Source organism: Oncorhynchus mykiss, chromosome 15 (genome assembly GCF_057628025.1).
Source record: "Oncorhynchus mykiss isolate SJ-2025 chromosome 15, ASM5762802v1, whole genome shotgun sequence".
NCBI classification, from domain to species: domain Eukaryota; kingdom Metazoa; phylum Chordata; class Actinopteri; order Salmoniformes; family Salmonidae; genus Oncorhynchus; species Oncorhynchus mykiss.
In genome coordinates this window covers 86,352,876-86,379,841 of record NC_143036.1, presented here as the reverse complement: position 1 = coordinate 86,379,841, position 26,966 = coordinate 86,352,876, and the positions used below count along the sequence as shown (strand labels likewise).

The window sequence follows — 26,966 nt, the reverse complement described above, 5'->3', positions numbered from 1 at the left end:
TAGGGAAGGTCCTGAATGTTGCAGGCCTGGGTAGGGTAGGTCCTGAATGTTGCAGGCCTGGGTAGGGCAGGGCCTGAATGTTGCAGGCCTGGGTAGGGCAGGGCCTGAATGTTGCAGGCCTGGGTAGGGCAGGGCCTGAATGTTGCAGGCCTGGGTAGGGTAGGTCCTAAATGTTGCAGGCCTGGGTAGGGTAGGGCCTGAATGTTGCAGGCCTGGGTAGGGTAGGGCCTGAATGTTGCAGGCCTGGGTAGGGCCTGAATGTTGCAGGCCTGGGTAGGGTAGGGCCTGAATGTTGCAGGCCTGGGTAGGGCAGGTCCTGAATGTTGCAGGCCTGGGTAGGGCAGGGCCTGAATGTTGCAGGCCTGGGTAGGGCAGGGCCTGAATGTTGCAGGCCTGGGTAGGGTAGGGCCTGAATGTTGCAGGCCTGGGTAGGAATACCCTTCACAATATTGGTAAACCCAGGTCAATGTAAACCTGCCAACACCTGTCTCAAAATGTTAAATCAGAATGTGGACAAGATCAGGACAAAGGAGCAGGTATAACCGGGGATAAAGTGTCGGACGATCGTCAGGCAGTACTAAAACACACCAGAGTAGCAACTGTGGGAGTTTTTATTACACATAAATAAACTAAATGCAGATATAATTCACAGTGTCAGATGAATGAGAATCTGTCCTGTTCTTTGTGTGGTCAGTAGGCAGACGGTTCCAACAGAAACACTGGGACCTACAAACTGTAGGATGCTGTTCTGAGGCGGAGCAACCAGAGAATCTACAACGACACTGGACAAAACATTAAGAACACTATCCATGACAGACTGACCAGGTGATAGGATCCCTTATTAAATCCCATTCAGAGTAGATGAAGGAGAGGAGACAGGTTAAATCCACTTCAGAGTAGATGAAGGAGAGGAGACAGGTTAAATCCACTTCAGAGTAGATGAAGGAGAGGAGACAGGTTAAATCCACTTCAGAGTAGATGAAGGAGAGGAGACAGCTTAAATCCACTTCAGAGTAGATGAAGGAGAGGAGACAGGTTAAATAAGGATTTTATAGCCTTCTGACATGGGGTTGCAACTCAATATTAGGAAGTTCTTTGTCCACTCAGTGTATATCTGTGGCTCTGGCTGCAGTCTTTATAATGGACCGTTTGGAAAAGCCGTTCTGCAACACACTCTCTCTCTCTCTCACACACACGGTCAGGCCGGCCCCCACAGGAGCCCACAATGACATCATAGTCTCACCTCTGACCCAGGAGAACTTCTTCTTGGTTGGGGTTTGATGGCGGTGTACATACCAGTATTACTGCCATACCCAAGAAAACATTTAAAGGGGAGGGGCTTAATGGCCAACTCAGCCAATCAGAAATAATGTCCAAAATTATGACATGTCCACTCTGCTGTTTGATGGGCTCCATCAGTGATGATGTCATCCAGGTCAGTCAGAGCCATCCTGGTTCTCCAGGATCAGATCTGAAGGAGAGAAGAAGAGGAGGATGAGAGAGAGAGAGAGAGTGTGAGAGTGTGAGTGAGTGAGTGTGAGTGTGAGTGTACCTGTCAGTGTGCTGCTGACATTTGTAGGAGAAACGATAAGCACCGCCCCCTTCACTATCCCAGAATCCACCGCCTGCTCCTGAGAGGGAGAGTCCAGGACCTTGGCAGTAAAGCTGTCTGTCATTGGCTCCGGAGTCTCGGTGGCTCCGCCTTGTGAGGAACCAATCAGGAAGTTCTGCTCTGGCTCCTCCCCCTGCATCTCCACAACCAGCTGTGATTGGCAAAGAGGCTCTGGAGAGCTGTGGTCAGAGGTGACCGTCTGAATGATGACGCTGTCATTGGAACAAAGACCCTCCGTCTGACAACAAAAAAACATGCTGCACTCAAAGTCAGATAATAATTAGTTTCTATGGGTGTGAACATTATTTTTAACAATATTACTAAGGACTAGTTCACCAGGGGTATATTACTAACTAAGGACTAGTTCACCAGGGGTATATTACTAACTAAGGACTAGTTCACCAGGGGTATATTACTAAGGACTAGTTCACCAGGGGTATATTACTAACTAAGGACTAGTTCACCAGGGGTATAGTACTAACTAAGGACTAGTTCACCAGGGGTATATTACTAACTAAAGACTAGTTCACCAGGGGTATATTACTAACTAAGGACTAGTTCACCAGGGGTATATTACTAACTAAGGACTAGTTCACCAGGGGTATATTACTAACTAAGGACTAGTTCACCAGGGGTATATTACTAACTAAGGACTAGTTCACCAGGGGTATATTACTAAGGACTAGTTCACCAGGGGTATATTACTAACTAAGGACTAGTTCACCAGGGGTATATTACTAACTAAGGACTAGTTCACCAGGGGTATATTACTAACTAAGGACTAGTTCACCAGGGGTATATTACTAACTAAGGACTAGTTCACCAGGGGTATATTACTAACTAAGGACTAGTTCACCAGGGGTATAGTACTAACTAAGGACTAGTTCACCAGGGGTATATTACTAACTAAGGACTAGTTCACCAGGGGTATATTACTAACTAAGGACTAGTTCACCAGGGGTATATTACTAACTAAGGACTAGTTCACCAGGGGTATATTACTAACTAAGGACTAGTTCACCAGGGGTATATTACTAACTAAGGACTAGTTCACCAGGGGTATATTACTAACTGAGGACTAGTTCAACAGGGGTATAGTACTAACTAAGGACTAGTTCACCAGGGGTATATTACTAACTAAGGACTAGTTCACCAGGGGTATAGTACTAACTAAGGACTAGTTCACCAGGGGTATATTACTAACTAAGGACTAGTTCACCAGGGGTATATTACTAACTAAGGACTAGTTCACCAGGGGTATATTACTAAGGACTAGTTCACCAGGGGTATGTTACTAACTAAGGACTAGTTCACCAGGGGTATATTACTAACTAAGGACTAGTTCACCAGGGGTATATTACTAACTAAGGACTAGTTCACCAGGGGTATATTACTAACTAAGGACTAGTTCACCAGGGGTATATTACTAACTAATGACTAGTTCACCAGGGGTATATTACTAAGGACTAGTTCACCAGGGGTATATTACTAAGGACTAGTTCACCAGGGGGATATTACTAATGACTAGTTCACCAGGGGTATATTACTAATGACTAGTTCACCAGGAGTATATTACTAACTAAGGACTAGTTCACCAGGGGTATATTACTAACTAAGGACTAGTTCACCAGGGCTATATTACTAACTAAGGACTAGTTCACCAGGGGTATATTACTAACTAAGGACTAGTTCACCAGGGGTATATTACTAACTAAGGACTAGTTCACCAGGGGTATATTACTAACTAAGGACTAGTTCACCAGGGGTATATTACTAACTAAGGACTAGTTCACCAGGGGTATGTTACTAACTAAGGACTAGTTCACCAGGGGTATATTACTAACTAAGGACTAGTTCACCAGGGGTATGTTACTAACTAAGGACTAGTTCACCAGGGGTATATTACTAAGGATTAGTTCACCAGGGGTATATTACTAACCAAGGACTAGTTCACCAGGGGTATATTACTAACTAAGGACTAGTTCACCAGGGGTATATTACTAAGGATTAGTTCACCAGGGGTATATTACTAACCAAGGACTAGTTCACCAGGGGTATATTACTAACTAAGGACTAGTTCACCAGGGGTATAGTACTAACTAAGAGAGAGTGAACGTTATTTATCATAATATTACTGAGAGACTGAACGTTATTTATAATAATATAACTGAGAGACTGAACGTTATTTATAATAATATTACTGAGAGACTGAACGTTATTTATAATAATATAACTGAGAGACTGAACGTTATTTATAATAATATTACTGAGAGACTGAACGTTATTTATAATAATCGGTCACAAGTGTTTCTCTAAAAGCTGTCTGGGTTTAAATATCTTCTATTGTACAGAAAGCTGAATCAATTACTAGATTACTTCCTGTTACGTTCCCCAGCAAGAAAAACTCTAATTGTCGCTCAAACAGGGGAATGAACTAAATGTCACTGACAACCAAACCTAAACCAGTGGGGTTTTAGGAGGGGTTCTGAAAGACAATCATGGGGATGTCCACTGAAAGTTGACCCATTCTGTAAATGTGGCTCCATCCCTAACACTCACCGAGAGGCTGTGTAGGATGATGTGTTCTGGGGACGAGGGGGACGAGCTAGCCGTCAGTGTGACGGTGGGATTGCTGGAAAGGCTGAGCGGCAGGCTCTGATTGGCTGCTGTCTGAAGGAAGTATGTCCCTGGAGTCCCTGTAGGGTGCAGGTGGAAAGACTACACACACACACACAGTGATTGTTGTGATAGCATAGTGAGATTAAAAGAGGATTACATCAACATTGTGTCTACAAGGTAATATTATGGTCTAATCCAACTCACAGGTAGGATCTGTAAGGTCTGCAGAGCAGCAGTGTTGAGGGTGATGGTCTCTGTGTCACTGGCACCAGCACTGTCTGAGGCTGATAGAGACACCAGTCAGTACACACACACCCACACACCCACTCACACACACCAGCACTGTCTGAGGCTGATAGAGACACCAGTCACTACACACACGCACACTTACTTCCCCTCCCCTGTACTGACCCAGGTGTGTGATCTGCAGGGGGATCTGCAGTGCTGTGACGGGCCGGGGGGGGGAGCTACAGCACTCCTCCAATCGCGTGACTCGGATCTGCAGGGAAGGGCTACCTGGCCCAGTGCCCGCCCCTAACGGCACCTGAGTCTCCATCAACTCCTGAAGACCCTTCAGTAACACTACACACAAACACACAGTATTATCTGCAGTAGTAACACTATCACTAGTTTGTAAACATGTATGATTTAAACATGTTGCTGATACTGGATATGAGAGGTCAGGGGTGAGGAGAGGTAAGGGTCAGAGATGAGGTGAGGAGTGATGAGAGTTAAGGGTCAGAGAACAGGAGGGAGAAGTAAGAATCAGAGGTCAGGAGTGAGAGGTAGGGGTCAGGAGAGGGTCAGATGAGTTGGTAGGGGTCAGGAGTGAGATCTAAGGGTCAGGGGTCAGGAGAGGTAAGGGTCAGAGGTGAGGAGAGGTAAGCGTCAGGGGTTAGAGGTGAGGAGAGGTAAGCGTCAGGGGTGAGGAGAGGTCGGGTCAGAGGTGAGGAGAGGTAAGGGTCAGAGGTGAGGAGAGGTAAGGGTCAGCTGTCAGAGGTGAGGAATGATGAGAGGTAAGGGTCAGGGGTCAGAGGAGAGGTCAGAGTAAGGGGTTAGAAGTGAGGAGTGATGAGAGATAAGGGTCAGAGGTGAGGAAAGGTAAGGGTCGGGTCAGAGGTGAGAAAAGATGAGGTAAGGGTCAGAGGTGAGGCCCAGGGGTGTTACCGTGGAAGGGCAGTTCCTTGTGATTGGCTACTTGTCTCTTGATGCTCCACCACTTAGATCTGAGCCACTGAGGAGAGCGAACACTGCTCCACCCCCCTGCTAGCTCCTCCCACTTTAACTCATTCTCATCATCCACATCCAACTCCACTATCCTGCACACACACACACACACACACACACACACACGGAGAGAGAGTAAGCCAGAAGAAGTAGACACCAGATAAAGGTACTTTCATCAATAAAGCTGGTTTGAATTCTGCTTTCTAATAAATGTAATTACCCACCCAGAACCCCACCACCTAGACCCCCACCACCCAGAACCCCACCACCCAGATACACCCCACCCAGATACCCACCACCCAGATACCCAACCCCCACCACCCAAATACCAACCACCCAAATACCAACCACCCAGATACCAGACCCCCACCACCCAGACCCCCACCACCCAGACACCCACCACCCAGACCCCCACCACCCAGACACCCACCATCCACCACCCAGACCCCTCCCTACCTGTGTACTAAGCTGAGATCCTGGTCTTTGGTCCACTCCGTCCCTCCACTCTGTTTCCAGTTGAGGTAGTTGAGCCATTTAGAGCGACACTGTTTCTCCGACCGCGTTCCCACCAGATCAGCTACAGCCGCCCACGACACCCCGCCCGTCACCGCACGGCCCGGACACACACCCGCCAGGGCATAGACACTGTCCGATAGACGCCTCTCCTCCTCCTCACTCCACTTCCCTACACACACAGACAACTGTAAGTCCCGCTTCCTAAAGCATAAACCCTCCAGGAGAAAGTATCTGACCTGCTTCCTAAAGCATAAACCCTCCAGGAGAAAGTGTCTGACCTGCTTCCTAAAGCATAAACCCTCCAGGATAAAGTATCTGAACTGCTTCCTAAAGCATAAACCCTCCAGGATAAAGTGTCTGACCTGCTTCCTAAAGCATAAACCCTCCAGGATAAAGTGTCTGACCTGCTTCCTAAAGCATAAACCCTCCAGGATAAAGTATCTGACCTGCTTCCTAAAGCATTAACCCTCCAGGATAAAGTATCTGACCTGCTTCCTAAAGCATAAACCCTCCAGGATAAAGTATCTGACCTGCTTCCTAAAGCATAAACCCTCCAGGATAAAGTGTCTGACCTGCTTCCTAAAGCATAAACCCTCCAGGATAAAGTATCTGACCTGCTTCCTAAAGCATAAACCCTCCAGGATAAAGTATCTGACCTGTGTTGCAGGTGTCCTTCATTAGTCGGCAGCGGTCTTTAACAGACGAGGCGCTGCGGCCCAGAGCAGCTCCTATGGTGGCCCAGTCATTACCATGCTTCTGTCTCAGCCTAAACACATCACATCCTCAGACTGCAGCACATATGGACTGGAGACACATTTAGAGGAGGAAGTGATGTCATACTCACTCTTTCAGCTTGTTGATCTCCTCAGGAGAGTACCTTTACAACGACAACAGCAACAGCAACAACAACAACATCAGCTCACACACACCAACCCACCAAAACTCTGTGTGTGTGGAGGGAGGGTTTGCTATGATGTGTGTGTGTGGAGGGAGGGGTTGCTATGATGTGTGTGTGTGGAGGGAGGGGTTGCTATGATGTGTGTGTGTGGAGGGAGGGGTTGCTATGATGTGTGTGTGTGGAGGGAGGGGTTGCTATGATGTGTGTGTGTGGATGGAGGGGTTGCTATGATGTGTGTGTGGGGGGAGGGGTTGCTATGATGTGTGTGTGTGGAGGGAGGGGTTGCTATGATGTGTGTGTGTGGGGGGAGGGGTTGCTATGATGTGTGTGTGTGGAGGGAGGGGTTGCTATGATGTGTGTGTGTGGAGGGAGGGGTTGCTATGATGTGTGTGTGTGGAGGGAGGGGTTGCTATGATGTGTGTGTGTGGAGGGAGGGGTTGCTATGATGTGTGTGTGTGGAGGGAGGGGTTGATAAGATGGTGTGTGTGGGGGAGGGGTTGATATGATGGTGTGTGTGGGGGAGGGGTTGATATGATGGTGTGTGGGGGTAGGGGTTGATATGATGGTGTGTGGGGGGGGGGTTGATATGATGGTGTGTGTGGGGGGGGGTTGATATGATGGTGTGTGTGGGGGAGGGGTTGATATGATGGTGTGTGGGGGGGGGGTTGATATGATGGTGTGTGGGGGGGGGGGTTGATATGACGGTGTGTGGGGGGAGGGGTTGCTATGATGGTGTGTGTGGGGGAGGGGTTGATATGATGGTGTGTGGGTGGGGGGGAGGAGGTATGACGGTGTGTGGGTGGGGGGAGGAGGTATGACGGTGTGTGTGGGGGGAAGGGTTGCTATGACGGTGTGTGTGGGGGGGGGTTGCTATGACGGTGTGTGTGGGGGGAGGGGTTGCTATGACAGTGTGTGTGGGGGGAGGGGTTGCTATGACGGTGTGTGTGGGGGGAGGGGTTGCTATGACGATGTGTGTGGGGGGAGGGGTTGCTATGACGGTGTGTGTGGGGGGAGGGGTTGATATGATGGTGTGTGTGGGGGGAGGGGTTGCTATGACGGTGTGTGTGGGGGGAGGGGTTGCTATGACGGTGTGTGTGGGGGGGAGGGGTTGCTATGACAGTGTGTGTGGGGGGAGGGGTTGCTATGACGGTGTGTGTGGGGGGAGGGGTTGCTATGACGGGTTGCTATGGCGGTGTGTGTGGGGGGAGGGGTTGCTATGACGGTGTGTGTGGGGGGAGGGGTTGCTATGACGTGTGTGTGGGGGGAGGGGTTGCTATGACGGTGTGTGTGGGGGGAGGGGTTGATATGATGGTGTGTGTGGGGGGAGGGGTTGATATGATGGTGTGTGGGTGGGGGGGAGGGGTTGATATGATGGTGTGTGTGGGGGGAGGGGTTGATATGATGGTGTGTGTGGGGGAGGGGTTGATATGATGGTGTGTGGGGGAGGGGTTGATATGATGGTGTGTGGGGGAGGGGTTGATATGATGGTGTGTGTGGGGGAGGGGTTGATATGATGGTGTGTGTGGGGGAGGGGTTGATATGATGGTGTGTGTGGGGGAGGGGTTGATATGATGGTGTGTGGGGGAGGGGTTGATATGATGGTGTGTGGGGGAGGGGTTGATATGATGGTGTGTGGGGGGAGGGGTTGATATGATGGTGTGTGGGGGGAGGGGTTGATATGATGGTGTGTGGGGGGAGGGGTTGATATGATGGTGTGTGGGGGGAGGGGTTGATATGATGGTGTGTGGGGGGAGGGGTTGATATGATGGTGTGTGTGGGGGAGGGGTTGATATGATGGTGTGTGGGGGGAGGGGTTGATATGATGGTGTGTGGGGGGAGGGGTTGATATGATGGTGTGTGGGGGGAGGGGTTGATATGATGGTGTGTGTGGGGGAGGGGTTGATATGATGGTGTGTGGGGGAGGGGTTGATATGATGGTGTGTGGGGGAGGGGTTGATATGATGGTGTGTGGGGGAGGGGTTGATATGATGGTGTGTGTGGGGGAGGGGTTGATATGATGGTGTGTGTGGGGGAGGGGTTGATATGATGGTGTGTGGGTGTGGGGGAGGGGTTGATATGATGGTGTGTGTGGGGGGAGGGGTTGATATGATGGTGTGTGTGGGGGGAGGGGTATGATGATGTGGGGGGGGGGTGGGTGACTGACGATGTGGGGGGGGTGTGATGATGTGGGGGGGTGTGTGGGTGAATGATGTGGTGGGGGGTATGATGATGTGGGGGTGAATGATGATGTGGGGGTGAATGATGATGTGTGGGGTGGTATGATGATGTATAGGGGGGTATGATGATGTGTGGGTGAATGATGATGTGGGGGGGTCTGATGATGTGTGGCGGGGTTATGATGATTTACGGGGGGTATGATTTACGGGAGGTATGATGATGTGGGGGGCTATGATGATGTGGGGGGGGCTATGATGTGTGGGGGGGCTATGATGATGAGTGGGGTGGTATGATGATGTGTGGGGTGGTATGATGATGTGGGGGTCTATGATGATGCGGGGGGGGCTATGATGATGTGGGGGGGGCTATGATGATGTGTGGGGTGGGGCTATGATGATGTGTGGGGTGGTATGATGATGTGTGGGGTGGTATGATGATGTGGGGGTCTATGATGATGCGGGGGGGGCAATGATGATGTGGGGGGGCTATGATGATGCGGGGGGGGGCTATGATGATGTGTGGGGTGGGGCTATGATGATGTGTGGGGTGGTATGATGATGTGTGGGGTGGTATGATGATGTGGGGGTCTATGATGATGCGGGGGGGGCAATGATGATGTGGGGGGGCTATGATGATGCGGGGGGGGGCTATGATGATGTGTGGGGTGGGGCTATGATGATGCGGGGGGGGGGGCTATGATGATGTGTGGGGTGGGGCTATGATGATGTGGGGGGGCTATGATGATGTGGGGGGGCTATGATGATGTGTGGGGTGGGGCTATGATGATGTGTGGGGTGGGGCTATGATGATGTGGGGGGGGCTATGATGATGTGGGGGGGCTATAATGATGCGGGGGGGCTATGATGATGCGGGGGGGCTATGATGATGTGTGGGGGCTATGATGATGTGTGGGGTGGTATGATGATGTGTGGGGTGGGGCTATGATGATGTGTGGGGTGGGGCTATGATGATGCGGGGGGGAAATGATGATGTGTGGGGGGCTATGATGATGTGTGGGGTGGGGCTATGATGATGCGGGGGGGGGCTATGATGATGTGTGGGGGGGTATGATGATGTGTGGGGTGGGGCTATGATGATGTGTGGGGTGGTATGATGATGTGTGGGGTGGGGCTATGATGATGTGTGGGGTGGTGCTATGATGATGTGTGGGGTGGGGCTATGATGATGTGTGGGGTGGGGCTATGATGATGTGTGGGGTGGGGCTATGATGATGTGTGGGGGGGCTATGATGATGCGGGGGGGGCAATGATGATGCGGGGGGGGCTATGATGATGTGTGGGGTGGTATGATGATGTGTGGGGTGGTATGATGATGTGTGGGGTGGTATGATGATGTGTGGGGTGGTATGATGATGTGTGGGGGGGTATGATGATGTGGGGGGGTATGATGATGTGTGGGGTGGGGCTATGATGATGTGTGGGGTGGTATGATGATGTGTGGGGGGGCTATGATGATGCGGGGGGGAAATGATGATGCGGGGGGGAAATGATGATGCGGGGGGGCTATGATGATGCGGGGGGGGCTATGATGATGTCTGGGGTGGGGCTATGATGATGTGTGGGGTGGCATGATGATGTGTGGGGTGGGGCTATGATGATGTGTGGGGTGGTATGATGATGTGTGGGGTGGTATGATGATGTGTGGGGTGGGGCTATGATGATGCGGGGTGGGGCTATGATGATGTGTGGGGTGGTATGATGATGTGTGGGGTGGGGCTATGATGATGTGTGGGGGGGCTATGATGATGTGTGGGGGGGCTATGATGATGCGGGGGGGACTATGATGATGTGTGGGGTGGTATGATGATGTGTGGGGTGGGGCTATGATGATGTGTGGGGGGGCTATGATGATGTGTGGGGGGGTATGATGATGTGTGGGGGGGTATGATGATGTGTGGGGGGGTATGATGATGTGTGGGGTGGGGCTATGATGATGCGGGGGGGGCTATGATGATGTGTGGGGTGGGGCTATGATGATGTGTGGGGGGGCTATGATGATGCGGGGGGGGCAATGATGATGCGGGGGGGGGGGCTATGATGATGCGGGAGGGGCTATGATGATGCGGGAGGGGCTATGATGATGCGGGAGGGGCTATGATGATGCGGGAGGGGCTAGGATGATGCGGGGGGGTAGGATGAAGCGGGGGGGTAGGATGATGCGGGGGGGTATGATGATGTGGGGGTATGATGATGTGGGGGTGCTATGATGATGTGTGTGTGTGGGGTGGGGGGAGTACTGACTTGCCCACATGGTTGCGGTTATCGTACATGCGGAGGACTCGTCGGTAGACGGCGAACAGCGGTCGGTTCAGACCCCAGGCCACGCTGCGGTAGAAATCCTTACGCTCCTCCTTAGACATCTCAAAGATGATCTCAGCTGGGTCCTCCATTCCCCGACCCTGCACACACACAAAGTAGTACAGACTCCCTAACACAAGTCACCTGGTGGGAACTCTTACCGTGTGTGTGTGTGTGTGTGTGTGCGTGTGTACCTTCACATATTGTTGGATGTTGCTCATCAGGAGGTCAATCTCCTCTTTAGACCACATGCCTTGTTTCCACTTATGACCTGCAGACAAACAACCAATCACAGCCTCTGTTAGCCCACTGACCAATCACAGCCTGCGTAAACCCACAGATATATGTAGCAAGCTCCATGTGCATTGTATGTACACCTTTGTTAACCAGTGTGTCTTTATCCTCCTTGGTGGTGAACCAGGCCTGGCTGACAGGAGATATCTCTTCACTGTTCTGAGGATCCTCACTCTGCAAGATCTACACACACACAGTAAAGAAAAATTAAGAGGACGGGAGGGGAGAGAGAATGAAAGGAGAGAGGAGAAGAGGAGAGGAGAGAGAATGAAAGGAGAGAGGAGAAGATGAGAGGAGAAGAGAAAGAGAGGAGAGAGAATGAAAGGAGAGAGGAGAAGATGAGAGGAGAAGAGAAAGAGAGGAGAGAGAATGAAAGGAGAGAGGAGAAGATGAGAGGAGAAGAGAAAGAGAGGAGAGAGAATGAAAGGAGAGAGGAGAAGATGAGAGGAGAAGAGAAAGAGAGGAGAGAGAATGAAAGGAGAGAGGAGAAGAGGAGAGGAGAAGAGAAAGAGAGGAGAGAGAATGAAAGGAGAGAGGAGAAGATGAGAGGAGAAGAGAAAGAGGAGAGAGAATGAAAGGAGAGAGGAGAAGAGGAGAGGAGAAGAGGAGAGGAGAGAGAATGAAAGGAGGAGAGGGAATGAGGAGGAGAGGAGAGAGAATGAGAAGAGGAGAGAGAATCAGAGGAGAAGAGAGGAAGAGGAGAGAATGAGAGAATGAGAGGAGAGAAAGAGGTCGTGGGAGGGGTTTGTCAGGTACCTGTATCTGGGCCACCCCCTCTTCTGTAATGTCACTGTCGTCGGTGGCGGTCATAGTCACCTCGAAGCTCTCGTCTCCCTCTGACACAGAAACAATGACTTATCAATGACCCAAGACCAGCTCAGTTCATCCCTTCCATTATGACAATGAGTCATCCTAATGCTGCATCAAATGTACATGGTCCTAGGGGCATTGGCAGATACAATGTAAGTAACTTAAATTATGTCCCCTTAATTGCCCTGAATGCCTCAGGTTATCAGTCAACCCACCAGGGTATTTACAAACAGCATAGGAATTAAATAATCAATATGTACTGATCATCTCTTTACTAATGCTGCAGAAACTTGTTTTAAAGCAGTATCCAAATCCATAGGATGTAGTGATCACAATATAATAGCCATATCTAGGAAAACCAAAGTTCCAAAGGCTGGACCTAATATAGGGTTCAAAAGGTCATACAAGAAGTTTTGTAGTGATTCATATGTTGATAATGTAAAGATTATTTGCCGGTCTGTGGTGTGTAATGAGGAGCAACCAGACGCTGCTGGTCTGTGGTGTGTAATGAGGAGCAACCAGACGCTGCTGGTCTGTGGTGTGTAATGAGGAGCAACCAGACGCTGCTGGTCTGTGGTGTGTAATGAGGAGCAACCAGACGCTGCTGGTCTGTGGTGTGTAATGAGGAGCAACCAGACGCTGCTGGTCTGTGGTGTGTAATGAGGAGCAACCAGACGCTGCTGGTCTGTGGTGTGTAATGAGGAGCAACCAGACGCTGCTGGTCTGTGGTGTGTAATGAGGAGCAACCAGAAGCTGCTGGTCTGTGGTGTGTAATGAGGAGCAACCAGAAGCTGCTGGTCTGTGGTGTGTAATGAGGAGCAACCAGACGCTGCTGGTCTGTGGTGTGTAATGAGGAGCAACCAGAAGCTGCTGGTCTGTGGTGTGTAATGAGGAGCAACCAGACGCTGCTGGTCTGTGGTGTGTAATGAGGAGCAACCAGACGCTGCTGGTCTGTGGTGTGTAATGAGGAGCAACCAGACGCTGCTGGTCTGTGGTGTGTAATGAGGAGCAACCAGACGCTGCTGGTCTGTGGTGTGTAATGAGGAGAAACCAGACGCTGCTGGTCTGTGGAGTGTAATGAGGAGCAACCAGACGCTGCTGGTCTGTGGTGTGTAATGAGGAGCAACCAGACGCTGCTGGTCTGTGGTGTGTAATGAGGAGCAACCAGACGCTGCTGGTCTGTGGTGTGTAATGAGGAGCAACCAGACGCTGCTGGTCTGTGGTGTGTAATGAGGAGCAACCAGACGCTGCTGGTCTGTGGTGTGTAATGAGGAGCAACCAGACGCTGCTGGTCTGTGGTGTGTAATGAGGAGCAACCAGACGCTGCTGGTCTGTGGTGTGTAATGAGGAGCAACCAGACGCTGCTGGTCTGTGGTGTGTAATGAGGAGCAACCAGACGCTGCTGGTCTGTGGTGTGTAATGAGGAGCAACCAGACGCTGCTGGTCTGTGGTGTGTAATGAGGAGCAACCAGACGCTGCTGGTCTGTGGTGTGTAATGAGGAGCAACCAGACGCTGCTGGTCTGTGGTGTGTAATGAGGAGCAACCAGATGCTGCACTTGACACATTTATGTAATTGCTTATTCTAGTTACTAATAAGCATGAACCCATTAAGAAAATTACTGTAAAAACTGTTAAATCCCTGCGGATTGATGAGGAATTTAAAAATTGTATGGTTGAGAGGGATGAGGCAAAAGGAATGACAAATAAGTCTGGCAGCCTAACTGATTGGCAAACGTACTGCAAATTAAGAAATCATGTGACTAAACTAAATAAAAATAAACTATACTATGAAACAAAAATGTATTTACATAAAGAATGATAGTAAAAAGCTTTGGAGCATCTTATATTACATTTTGGGAACAAAAGCCAACTCGGCTCCATCATTCATTGAATCAGATGGCTCATTCATCACAAAGCCCACTGATATTGCCAACTACTTTAATGACTTTTTCATTGGCAAGATTAGCAAATTTAGAGATGACATGCCAGCAACAAACGCTGACACTACACATCCAGGTATATCGGACCAAATTATGAAAGACAAGAATTGTACTTTTGAATTCCGTTAAGTCAGTATGGAAGAAGACATTCAACAAGCACAGCACATACACAAATGACTGATGATTGGCTGATAGAAATTGATGATAAAATGATTGTGGGGGCTGTCTTGTTAGACTTCAGTGCAGATTTGGACATGATTGATCATAGTCTGCTGCTGGAAAGATGTGTGTTATGGTTTTACACCCCCTGCTATAATGTGGATAAAAAGTTACCTGTCTAACAGAACACAGAGGGTGTTCTTTAATGGAAGCCTCTCCAACATAATCCAGGTAACAGAACACAGAGGGTGTTCTAGAATGGAAGCCTCTCCAACATAATCCAGGTAACAGAACACAGAGGGTGTTCTAGAATGGAAGCCTCTCCAACATAATCCAGATAGAATCAGGCATTCTCCAGGGCAGCTGTTTAGGACCCTTACTGTTTTCAATGTTTACTAACGACACGCCATTGACTTTGAGTAAAGCCAGTGTCTCTGTTTTCGGGTTGACTCAACACTATACATGTCAGCTACTACAGCGACTGAAATGACTGCAACACTCAACAAACAGCTGCAGTTAGTTTCAGAGTGGGTGGCAAGGAATAAGTTAGCCCTAAATATGTCTAAAACTAAAAGCATTGTATTTGGGACAAATCATTCACTAAACCCTAAACCTCAACTACATCTCATAATGAATAATGTGGAAATTGAGCAAGTTGAGGAGACTAAACTGCTTGGAGTAACCCTGGATTGTAAACTGTCATGGTCTAAACATATTGATACAACAGTTGCTAAGATGGGGAGAAGTCTGTCCATGATAAAGCACTGCTCTACTTTCTTAACAACACTATCAACAAGGCAGGTCCTACAGGCCCTAGTTTCTACCTTCTTAACAGCACTATCAACAAGGCAGGTCCTACAGGCCCTAGTTTCTACCTTCTTAACAGCACTATCAACAAGGCAGGTCCTACAGGCCCTAGTTTCTACCTTCTTAACAGCACTATCAACAAGGCAGGTCCTACAGGCCCTAGTTTCTACCTTCTTAACAGCACTATCAACAAGGCAGGTCCTACAGGCCCTAGTTTCTACCTTCTTAACAGCATTATCAACAAGGCAGGTCCTACAGGCCCTGGTTTTGTCGCACCTTGACTACTGTTCAGTTGTATGGTCAGGTGCCACAAAAAAGGACTTAAGAACATTGCAGTTGGCACAGAACACTTGGATGTACACAGAGAGCTAATATTAATACATATGCATGTCAATCTCTCCTGGCTGAAAGTGGAGGAGAGATTGACTTCATCACTACTTGTTCGTGTAAGAGGTGTTGACAAGCTGAATGTACCAAGCTGTCTGTTTAAAATATTTGCACACAGCTTGGACACCCATGCAAACCCCACCAGTCATGCCACCAGAGCTCTCTTCACAGTCCCCAAGTCCAGAACAGACTATGGGAGGCGCACAGTACTACATAGAGTCATGACTACATGATACTCTATTCCACAGTACTACATAGAGCCATGACTACATGGAACTCTATTCCACAGTACTACATAGAGCCATGACTACATGGAACTCTATTCCACAGTACTACATAGAGCCATGACTACATGATACTCTATTCCACAGTACTACATAGAGCCATGACTACATGGAACTCTATTCCACAGTACTACATAGAGCCATGACTACATGGAACTCTATTCCACAGTACTACATAGAGCCATGACTACATGGAACTCTATTCCACAGTACTACATAGAGCCATGACTGCATGGAACTCTATTCCACAGTACTACATAGAGCCATGACTACATGGAACTCTATTCCACAGTACTACATAGAGCCATGACTACATGGAACTCTATTCCACAGTACTACATAGAGCCATGACTACATGGAACTCTATTCCACAGTACTACATAGAACCATGACTACATGGAACTCTATTCCACAGTACTACATAGAGCCATGACTACATGGAACTCTATTCCACAGTACTACATAGAGCCATGACTACATGGAACTCTATTCCACATCAGGTAACTGATGCAGCAGGAGAATCAGATCTAAAAAGGGGACTGTGAAGAGACACAAACAAAATGTACAGACACATGCATATGTATACAATGTGATATTGTTGTATGATGGTTTTATACATGTTGTATTGTAGATATGTAGTGGTGTAATAATGTTATACTGTTTTATCTGTAATGGAAGTGCTTTAATATGTCTGGACCCCAGGAAGAGTAGCTGCTGCCTTGGCAGGAAGTAATGGGGATCCATAATAAACCCCAGGAAGAGTAGCTGCTGCCTTGGCAGGAAGTAATGGGGATCCATAATAAACCCCAGGAAGAGTAGCTGCTGCCTTGGCAGGAAGTAATGGGGATCCATAATAAACCCCAGGAAGAGTAGCTGCTGCCTTGGCAGGAAGTAATGGGGATCCATAATAAACCCCAGGAAGAGTAGCTGCTGCCTTGGCAGGAAGTAATGGGGAAATACAAATACACTGTAGGACATCAGTTAACCCACTGTTCCTAGACCAGTTAACCCCACTGTTCCTAGACCAGTTAACCCCACTGTTCCTAGACCAGTTAACCCACTGTTCCCAGACCAGTTAACCCACTGTTCCTAGACCAGTTAACCCACTGTTCCACTGTTCCTAGACCAGTTAACCCACTGTTCCTAGACCAGTTAACCCACTGTTCCTAGACCAGTTAACCCACTGTTCCTAGACCAGTTAACCCACTGTTCCCAGACCAGTTAACCCACTGTTCCTAGACCAGTTAACCCACTGTTCCCAGACCAGTTTACCCACTGTTCCCAGACCAGTTAACCCACTGTTCCTAGACCAGTTAACCCACTGTTCCTAGACCAGTTAACCCCACTGTTCCTAGACCAGTTAACCCACTGTTCCTAGACCAGTTAACCCACTGTTCCTAGACCAGTTAACCCACTGTTCCTAGACCAGTTAACCCACTGTTCCTAGACCAGTAAACCCCACTGTTCCTAGGCCGTCATTGGAAATCAGAATGTGTTCTTAACTGACTTGTTAAATAAAGGTTACATTTTTTTAAAAAAGTGATAAACACTGAGTATACAAAATATTATGAACACCTGCTCTTTCCATGACAGACTGACCAGGTGAATCCAGGTGAAAGCTATGATCCCTTATTGATGTCACTTGTTAAATCCACTTCAGAGAAGATGAAGGGGAGGAGACAGGTTGAAGAATGATATTTAAGCCTTGAGACAATGGAGACATGGATTGTGTCTGTGTGCCATTCAGAGGGTGAATAGACAAGACAACATGTTGAAGTGTCTGAACGGGTTATGATAGTAGGTGCCAGGAGCACCGGTTTGGGTCAAGAACTGCAACGCTGCTGGGGTTTTCACGCTCAACCGTTTCCTGTGTGTATCAAGAATAGTCCACCACCCAAAGGACGTCCAGCTAACTTTACACAACTGTGGGAAGCATTGGCGTGTCAACATGGGCCAGCATCCTTGTGGAACTATTGACACCTTGTGGAGTCCACGACCCAATGAATTAAGGCTGTTGTGAGGGCAAAAGGAAGGGGGGGGGGGGGGGGGGGAAGCAACTCCATATTAGGAAGGTGTTCCTAATGTTTGGTGTACTCAGTGTAGTCGACCAGTCTGTCTATCCTGTCCTCTGTCCACCATTCGTAGTGACAATATAGTCTACCAGTCTGTTTACCCTGCCCTCTGTGGGACTCCACCAGCCCCATGATTACTGTATATATACCCAACATCAACGTGTCTGTTAGTTGGGGGTCGGGGGGGACTACACCAGCCCCATGATTACTGTATATATACCCAACATCAACGTGTCTGTTAGTTGGGGGTCGGGGGGGGGGGGACTACACCAGCCCCATGATTACTGTATATATACCCAACATCAACGTGTCTGTTAGTTGGGGGTCGGGGGGGGACTACACCAGCCCCATGATTACTGTATATATACCCAACATCAACGTGTCTGTTAGTTGGGGGTCGGGGGGGGGGGACTACACCAGCCCCATGATTACTGTATATATACCCAACATCAACGTGTCTGTTAGTTGGGGGTCGGGGGGGGACTACACCAGCCCCATGATTACTGTATATATGTGATAACCTTTAGATGCTTGCAATGCGCAGTGATGGAAAAGTACTGTGTAAATGGAGATGTACTGCTTCAGTTCTCAGGCTGAGAGCTGCCTGCACCTGCTGATAGTCACCCAGCCTCAAGGCCGAGGCAGCAGAGAGAGAAACCACAGTCTGCACATGTTTTACTCATCTTAGATACTTTGTATCTAATCCAGTGCAACAATGTTAAGGTATGATTGACGGTAGGTTGTCCACACCAACTACTATAAGGAGCGTTGTCTCCTGTTTCGCCACACAGATCTTTACTATAGACTAATGAGGTATTCTGTATGTGAATCTCTGTCTGCAATTGCATTTTATTACTAAAGAGTTTTATACCAAGGTTCCTGTGTCATCTATCTGAAAGACTGATAGTTGAAGGAAACTTACATGTTCCCATGTGGAAAATCATGAGCGCATTCAACATTGAAGTCGACTTTATAGGGGAGTCAAGACTGTCTGATCTACTAACCCCCCTGCATTATAAATGACCACCCTGCATCATAACTAACCACCCTGCATCATAACTAACCACCCTGCATCATAACTAACCCCCCTGCATCATAACTAAACACCCTGCATCATAACTAAACACCCTGCATTATAACTAACCACCCTGCATCATAACTAACCACCCTGCATCATAACTAAACACCCTGCATTATAACTAACCACCCTGCATCATAACTAACCACCCTGCATCATAACTAACCACCCTGCATCATAACTAACCACCCTGCATCATAACTAAACACCCTGCATTATAACTAACCACCCTGCATCATAACTAACCACCCTGCATCATAACTAACCACCCTGCATTATAAATAACCACCCTGCATTATAACTAACCCCCCTGCATCATAACTAACCCCCCTGCATCATAAATAACCCCCCTGCATCATAACTAACCCCCCTGCATCATAACTAACCACCCTGCATCATAACTAACCACCCTGCATCATAACTAACCCCCCTGCATTATAACTAACCACCCTGCATTATAACTAACCACCCTGCATTATAAATAACCACCCTGCATCATAACTAACCACCCTGCATCATAACTAACCACCCTGCATCATAACTAACCACCCTGCATCATAACTAACCCCCCTGCATTATAACTAACCACCCTGCATCATAACTAACCACCCTGCATCATAACTAACCACCCTGCATTATAAATGACCACCCTGCATTATAACTAACCACCCTGCATTATAACTAACCACCCTGCATTATAAATAACCACCCTGCATCATAACTAACCACCCTGCATCATAACTAACCACCCTGCATCATAACTAATCATAACTAACCACCCTGCATCATAACTAACCACCCTGCATCATAACTAACCACCCTGCATCATAACTAACCACCCTGCATCATAACTAATCATAACTAACCACCCTGCATCATAACTAACCACCCTGCATCATAACTAACCACCCTGCATTATAACTAACCCCCCTGCATCATAACTAAACACCCTGCATTATAACTAACCACTCTGCATCATAACTAACCCCCCTGCATTATAACTAACCACCCTGCATCATAACTAACCACCCTGCATCATAACTAACCCCCCTGCATCATAACTAACCACCCTGCATCATAACTAACCACCCTGCATCATAACTAAACACCCTGCATTATAACTAACCCCCCTGCATCATAACTAAACACCCTGCATCATAACTAACCCCCCTGCATCATAAATAACCCCCCTGCATCATAACTAACCACCCTGCATCATAACTAACCCCCCTGCATCATAACTAAACACCCTGCATTATAACTAACCACTCTGCATCATAACTAACCCCCCTGCATTATAACTAACCACCCTGCATCATAACTAACCACCCTGCATCATAACTAACCCCCCTGCATCATAACTAACCACCCTGCATCATAACTAACCACCCTGCATCATAACTAAACACCCTGCATCATAAATAACCACCCTGCATTATAACTAACCCCCCTGCATCATAACTAAACACCCTGCATTATAACTAACCCCCCTGCATCATAACTAAACACCCTGCATCATAACTAACCACCCTGCATCATAACTAACCACCCTGCATCATAACTAACCCCCCTGCATTATAACTAACCACCCTGCATTATAACTAACCACCCTGCATTATAACTAACCACCCTGCATTATAAATAACCACCCTGCATCATAACTAACCACCCTGCATCATAACTAACCACCCTGCATCATAGCTAACCACCCTGCATCATAACTAACCCCCCTGCATTATAACTAACCACCCTGCATCATAACTAACCACCCTGCATCATAACTAACCACCCTGCATTATAAATGACCACCCTGCATTATAACTAACCACCCTGCATTATAACTAACCACCCTGCATTATAAATAACCACCCTGCATCATAACTAACCACCCTGCATCATAACTAACCACCCTGCATCATAACTAATCATAACTAACCACCCTGCATCATAACTAACCACCCTGCATCATAACTAACCACCCTGCATCATAACTAAACACCCTGCATCATAAATAACCACCCTGCATTATAACTAACCACCCTGCATCATAACTAAACACCCTGCATTATAACTAACCACTCTGCATCATAACTAACCCCCCTGCATTATAACTAACCACCCTGCATCATAACTAACCACCCTGCATCATAACTAACCACCCTGCATCATAACTAAACACCCTGCATCATAAATAACCACCCTGCATTATAACTAACCACCCTGCATCATAACTAAACACCCTGCATTATAAATGACCACCTTGCATCATAACTAACCACTCTGCATCATAATGTGCGTGTTACCGTGTGGAAGATAATGTGTGTGTTACCGTGTGGAAGATAATGTGTGTGTTACCGTGTGGAAGATAATGTGTGTGTTCCCGTGTGGAAGAAAATGTGTGTGTTCCCGTGTGGAAGATAATGTGTGTGTTACCGTGTGGAAGATAATGTGTGTGTTACCGTGTGGAGGACAGTGTAGTATGATGCTGCCGTCGCTGTCCTGGGTGAGAGTGACCGAGTTGACAGACTCCAGGGTCACCGAGTCCTCGTCTTCCCCTGTGCTCATACTGAAACACACACACACACACACACACACTTCAACTATACTGATAGCATGCGTGTCAAGAAAGATATGCCATTAATTTATAATAGTTGACCACATTTAGATGGGCAGTACAACAAGGAAATAGGACACAAGAAAATAGGACACAAGGAGGCCCCAGATCTGGATCAGTGAATCTCTCTCAACTGAGTCAAATATAACAAACTGTGTGCTTGAATTAGAGGTGAACTGATTAATCGGAATGGCCAATTAATTAGGGCATATTTAAAGTTTTCCTAACCATTTGGAAATCAGTATTTTTGGGCGCCGATTTCCGATAATTATATATATATATATACACACACATTTTATTTTTTTGTAGACATTTTATTTAACTAGGCAAGTCAGTTAAGAAGACATTCTTATTTTCAATGACGGCCTACTGTGGGTTAACTGCCTTGTTCAGGGGCAGAACAACAGATTTTCACCTTGTCAGCTCAGGGGTCCAATCTTGCAACCGCAGTTAACTAGTCCAACGCTCTAACCATTGCACTCCACGAGTAGCCTGCCTGTTACGCTAATGTAGTGGAAGCCAAGGTAAATTGCCAGCTAGCATTAAACTTATCTTATAAAAAACAATCAATCATAATCACTAGTTATAACTACTGATCCAGTTTAGCAGGCAATATTAACCAGGTGAAATTGTGTCATTTCTCTTGCGTTCATTGCATGCAGAGTCAGGGTATATGCAACAGTTTGGGCTGCCTGGCTCATTGCGAACTAATTTGCCAGAATTTTACGTAATTATGACATAACATTGAAGGTTGTGCAATGTAACAAGAATATTTAGACTTAGGGATGCCACCCGTTAGATAAAATACCGAACGGTTCCGTATTTCACTGAAATAATAAACGTTTTGTTTTCAAAATGATAGTTTCCGGATTCGATCATATTAATGACCAAAGGCTCGTATTTCTGTGTGTTATAATGTTATAATTAAGTATGATTGGATAGAGCAGTCTGACTGAGCAGCAGCAGGCCCGTAATCATTCATTCAAACAGCACTTTCGTGTGTTTTGCCAGCAGCTCTTTGCAAGCAGAGCGCTGTTTATGATTTCAAGCCTATCAGCCTAATGGCTGGTGTAACCAATGTGAAATGGCTAGCTAGTTAGCTGGGTGTGCGCTAATACTGTTTCAAACGTCACTCGCTTTTAGATTTGGAGTAGTTGTTCCCCTTGCGCTGCAAGGGCCGCGGCTTTTGTGGAGCGATGGGTAACAATGCTTCGAGTGTGGCTGTTGTCGATGTGTTGCTGGTTCGAGCCCAGGTAAGGGGCGAGGAGGGGGACGGAAGCTATACTGTTACACTGGCAATACTAAAGTGCCTATAAGAACATCCAATAGTCAAAGGTATATGAAATACAAACGGTATAGAGAGAAATAGTCCTATAAATACTATATTAACTACAACCTAAAACCTCTTACCTTGGAATATTGAAGTCTCATGTTAAAAGGAACCACCAACTTTCATATGTTCTCATGTTCTGATCAAGGAACTGAAACATTAGCTTTTTTACATGGCACATATTGCACTTTTACTTTCTTCTCCAACACTTTGTTTTTGCATTATTTAAACCAAATTGAACATGTTTCATTATTTATTTGAGGCTAAATTGATTTTATTTATGTTTTATATTAAGTTAAAATAAGTGTTAATTCAGTATTGTTGTAATTGTCATTATTACAAATAAAAAAAATAATCGGTATCGGCTTTTTTGGTCCTCCAATAATCGGTATCGGCGTTGAATCATAATCTGTCGACCTCTACTGTGAATACCATGTAGCTAGCTGAGCCTGTGAATACCGTGTAGCTAGCTGAGCCTGTGAATACCGTGTAGCTAGCTGAGCCTGTGAATACCGTGTAGCTAGCTGAGCCTGTGAATACCGTGTAGCTAGCTGAGCCTGAGAATATTGTGTAGCTAGCTGAGCCTGAGAATATCATGTAGCTAGCTGAGCCTATATATATCATGTAGCTAGCTGAGCCTGTGCATACCATGTAGCTAGCTGAGCCTGTGCATATCATGTAGCTAGCTGAGCCTGTGCATATCATGTAGCTCGCTGAGCCTGTGCATATCATGTAGCTCGCTGAGCCTGTGCATATCATGTAGCTAGCTGAGCCTGTGCATATCATGTAGCTCGCTGAGCCTGTGGATACCATGTAGCTAGCTGAGCCTATATATATCATGTAGCTAGCTGAGCCTGTGAATACCATGTAGCTAGCTGAGCCTGTGCATACCATGTAGCTAGCTGAGCCTGTGCATATCATGTAGCTCGCTGAGCCTGTGCATATCATATAGCTCGCTGAGCCTGTGCATATCATATAGCTCGCTGAGCCTGTGCATATCATGTAGCTAGCTGAGCCTGTGGATACCATGTTGGGTAGCTTGTTTAGCCCCAGATCAGTGCATGACAGGAGAAGAGACGAGTGAAGGACACCAACTAACTAATAAGAATGAGATGCACCCAGTCGTTGTCGTGGTACCAGCTAGCTAATGCACTTTGGCAAAAACACGAATTATTTAGCTAGCCTCGTTCGTTCAGTAAGGCTTTTATAGTTACGGCTGTGTCTTAGTCAAAAACAGAGGCTTTACAATAACGGCTAAATCAAATAAAAATGTATTTGTCACATGCTTCGTAAACAACAGGTGTAGACTAACAGTGACAAAATAATGAGGAATAAATAGACAATGAGTAACGATAACTTGGCCATATACACAGGGTACAGAGTCAATGAGCAGGGAGGGGTACGAGGTTATTGAAGTAGATAGGTACATACAGGTAGGGGTAACGTTACTAGGCAACAGGATAGATAAAACAGTAGCAGCAACGTATACATGATTACACAACCAGGCCCTGTGCTGGTCGTTAGCCATAGCACATCATGCTAACTAGCTAGCATGCCAGCTAAATGAAAGAAGGCGAAAAGTCTCCGACGCCATGTTAGATCAGAAATTGTAGCTTGTGGTGTCTACGCAGGGTCGACATTTCAGCGCTGTTATTGTGTTGTGTTTATGTTGCAGCCCGTTTCATCATTGGCTCTATCTTTTTTTACCACATCGAGCCCCAAGCACAATCTGAATTATACGTTTGATTTTGTTACTTACTTCCTGTTTTTGGTCCGGGCACTTCGGAGAGACCAGGATGGAGGCAAATGCCAGGATGGAGAACCACTCTGGTGGGGTTTCCGCTAGATAACACAGCCACAAAGGCGAAATCGTAAAAAATCGTGAAAAAAAAGGTCTTCATTTCATGTTAGGGCTAGGTATGAGGTTAGCAGTGTTAGTTTAAAAATCAGAGTTTAAGAAGATATTTTGTCGAAATAGGCGGGGGTTATGACTTTGTGGCTGTGTTAACTAGTGACTACCCTCTGGTAGAGAAGGCATGAGGGTTGCCAGATAAGGTCAGAAAAACAAAGTTTCTTCAGTTGCTTTGGTCAGAGAGTAAGAGGCAAAGTGAGACGTTTTACTTCGCCCGAAATCTGTCCACGATAAATAAGAATACGAATTGAGAAATGTTCATATAGAGGCCAATGAGTGTCAAATTTGGTCAACAAAAAAGGTAATTGCTAATTTGCTATGTGAGGCTTATTTGATTCAATATACGTTTCGTAATGGTTGACCTAACGTGTTACGAATGCACTGATATAGGTGGAAGTGTCGCATTTCAGCAACTTTAAAAAATGACATTGCCATTGAGGGATTTTAAATTAGTCAACTGGGTGGAGATTTCTATTAGTTGAAGGCAATCAGCATATGAAGAATAAAATTGACTACTTTAAAATGGAGATGGCCTTAATGGCGATGCCCATGCTGTCACAGATGCTACAATGGCACAGATACAAACATGAGTCCTCTATCTCTCTCTATGGCCTGTTGTTCACCGGTATTTGACCTCTCATTGGCTATAAATCTTTGCTTTGGTTCAAATCTAAAGGTGTCCAACAAACTAAAGGTCTCCAAACTGTTAACGGATATCAACAAAATAAAATGGAACATTTGTTTATGATTTTGTAGTGGGACAACCTTTACACCTATACATTTGCAAAAAATGTACTTCTCTGGCAACCCGGAGCATTCACATTGCTCTATTGTCAGTCATCTGACTATAATCATTTTCGCTATAAACGATTTTTGAAAGAGCTCCAACATGTAGGAGAGAAAGTATATAGAAATCACGTATTTGATAAATAATAAATATTGTATTATGGAGGATTCTGTGTTAAATATTGTATTATGGAGGATTCTGTGTTAACTCATTTGCAGCTGGCAATCAGCTCAGACACACACCTGATCCCATCAAATACCAAGTGGAATAAGGCATTTGATTGTGATTTATTGGAAGGAAAGCTTGGAGAAAATACATCAAGGGACACAGTATTACAATTCAATAGATTTTATTTGTGTAAATATAATAAGGCTTTAACAGAGGATTTGAAAGGATAGATAAACTGAAATAACTGAAATATGAATATGATTTATTATATTTTCCATCTCTTGTTCTCTCGTGTGCATGTTATAATTAAGGATCCCATTTAGTTCCTGCCAAGGCATCAGCTACACTTCCTGAGGTTTATTATGGATCCTCATTAGTTCCTGCCAAGGCAGCAGCTACTCTTCCTGGGGTTTATTATGGATCCCCATTAGTTCCTGCCACGGCAGCAGCTACTCTTCCTGAGGTCCAGCAACATTAAGGCAGTTATACACTTTAAAGGCGGCCGAAGGAGGAATTGGCTTTGGGGGTGACCAGTGAAATATACCTGCTGGAGCACGTACTACAGGTGGGTGCTGCTATGGTGACCAGTGAGCTGAGATAAGGCAGGGATTTACCTAGCAAAGACTTATAGATGACCTGGAGCCAGTGGGTTTGGCGACGAATATGAAGCTAGGGCCAGCCAACGAGAGCATACAGGCCGCAGTAGTGGGTAGTATATGGGGCTTTGGTGACAAAATGGATGGCACTGTGATAGCAAATTGGATGCAGTCTGAGTAGAGTGTTGGAGGCTATTTTGTAAATGACATCGCCGAAGTCGAGGATCGGTAGGATAGTCAGTTTTACGAGACTATGTTTGGCAGCATGAGTGAAGGATGCTTTGTTGAGAAATAGGAAGCCAATTCTAGATTTAATTTTGGATTGGAGATGTTTGATGTGAGTCTGGAAGGAGAGTTTA

The 26,966-nt window shown here is 46.7% G+C and overlaps 1 protein-coding gene across 7 annotated transcripts; it reads right to left on the bottom strand.

Annotated features, from left to right (window-relative positions):
• Nucleotides 1-593: 593 nt before the first annotated feature.
• dmtf1 (cyclin D binding myb like transcription factor 1) lies at nucleotides 594-25,210 on the bottom strand. 7 transcript variants are annotated; one of them, XM_036972628.2, is made up of 15 exons: nucleotides 24,904-25,210; nucleotides 21,660-21,766; nucleotides 12,419-12,498; nucleotides 11,746-11,845; nucleotides 11,563-11,639; nucleotides 11,312-11,469; nucleotides 6,819-6,851; nucleotides 6,631-6,740; nucleotides 5,915-6,143; nucleotides 5,399-5,550; nucleotides 4,643-4,813; nucleotides 4,436-4,515; nucleotides 4,172-4,330; nucleotides 1,553-1,850; nucleotides 594-1,471 (listed from the first exon to the last, which is right to left on the bottom strand). In XM_036972628.2, the coding sequence occupies exons 2-15, from the start codon at nucleotides 21,763-21,765 to the stop codon at nucleotides 1,437-1,439; spliced, it is 1,788 nt and encodes a 595-aa protein (XP_036828523.2). In that variant the 5' UTR covers nucleotide 21,766; nucleotides 24,904-25,210; the 3' UTR covers nucleotides 594-1,436. The 7 variants fall into 7 exon arrangements, with proteins under 7 accessions (XP_036828523.2, XP_090057626.1, XP_090057621.1 ...); XM_090201500.1 differs by having other exon boundaries at nucleotides 11,339-11,469; nucleotides 24,904-25,045; XM_090201495.1 differs by having other exon boundaries at nucleotides 12,419-12,505; nucleotides 21,661-21,766; nucleotides 24,904-25,045.
• Nucleotides 25,211-26,966: the final 1,756 nt, after the last annotated feature.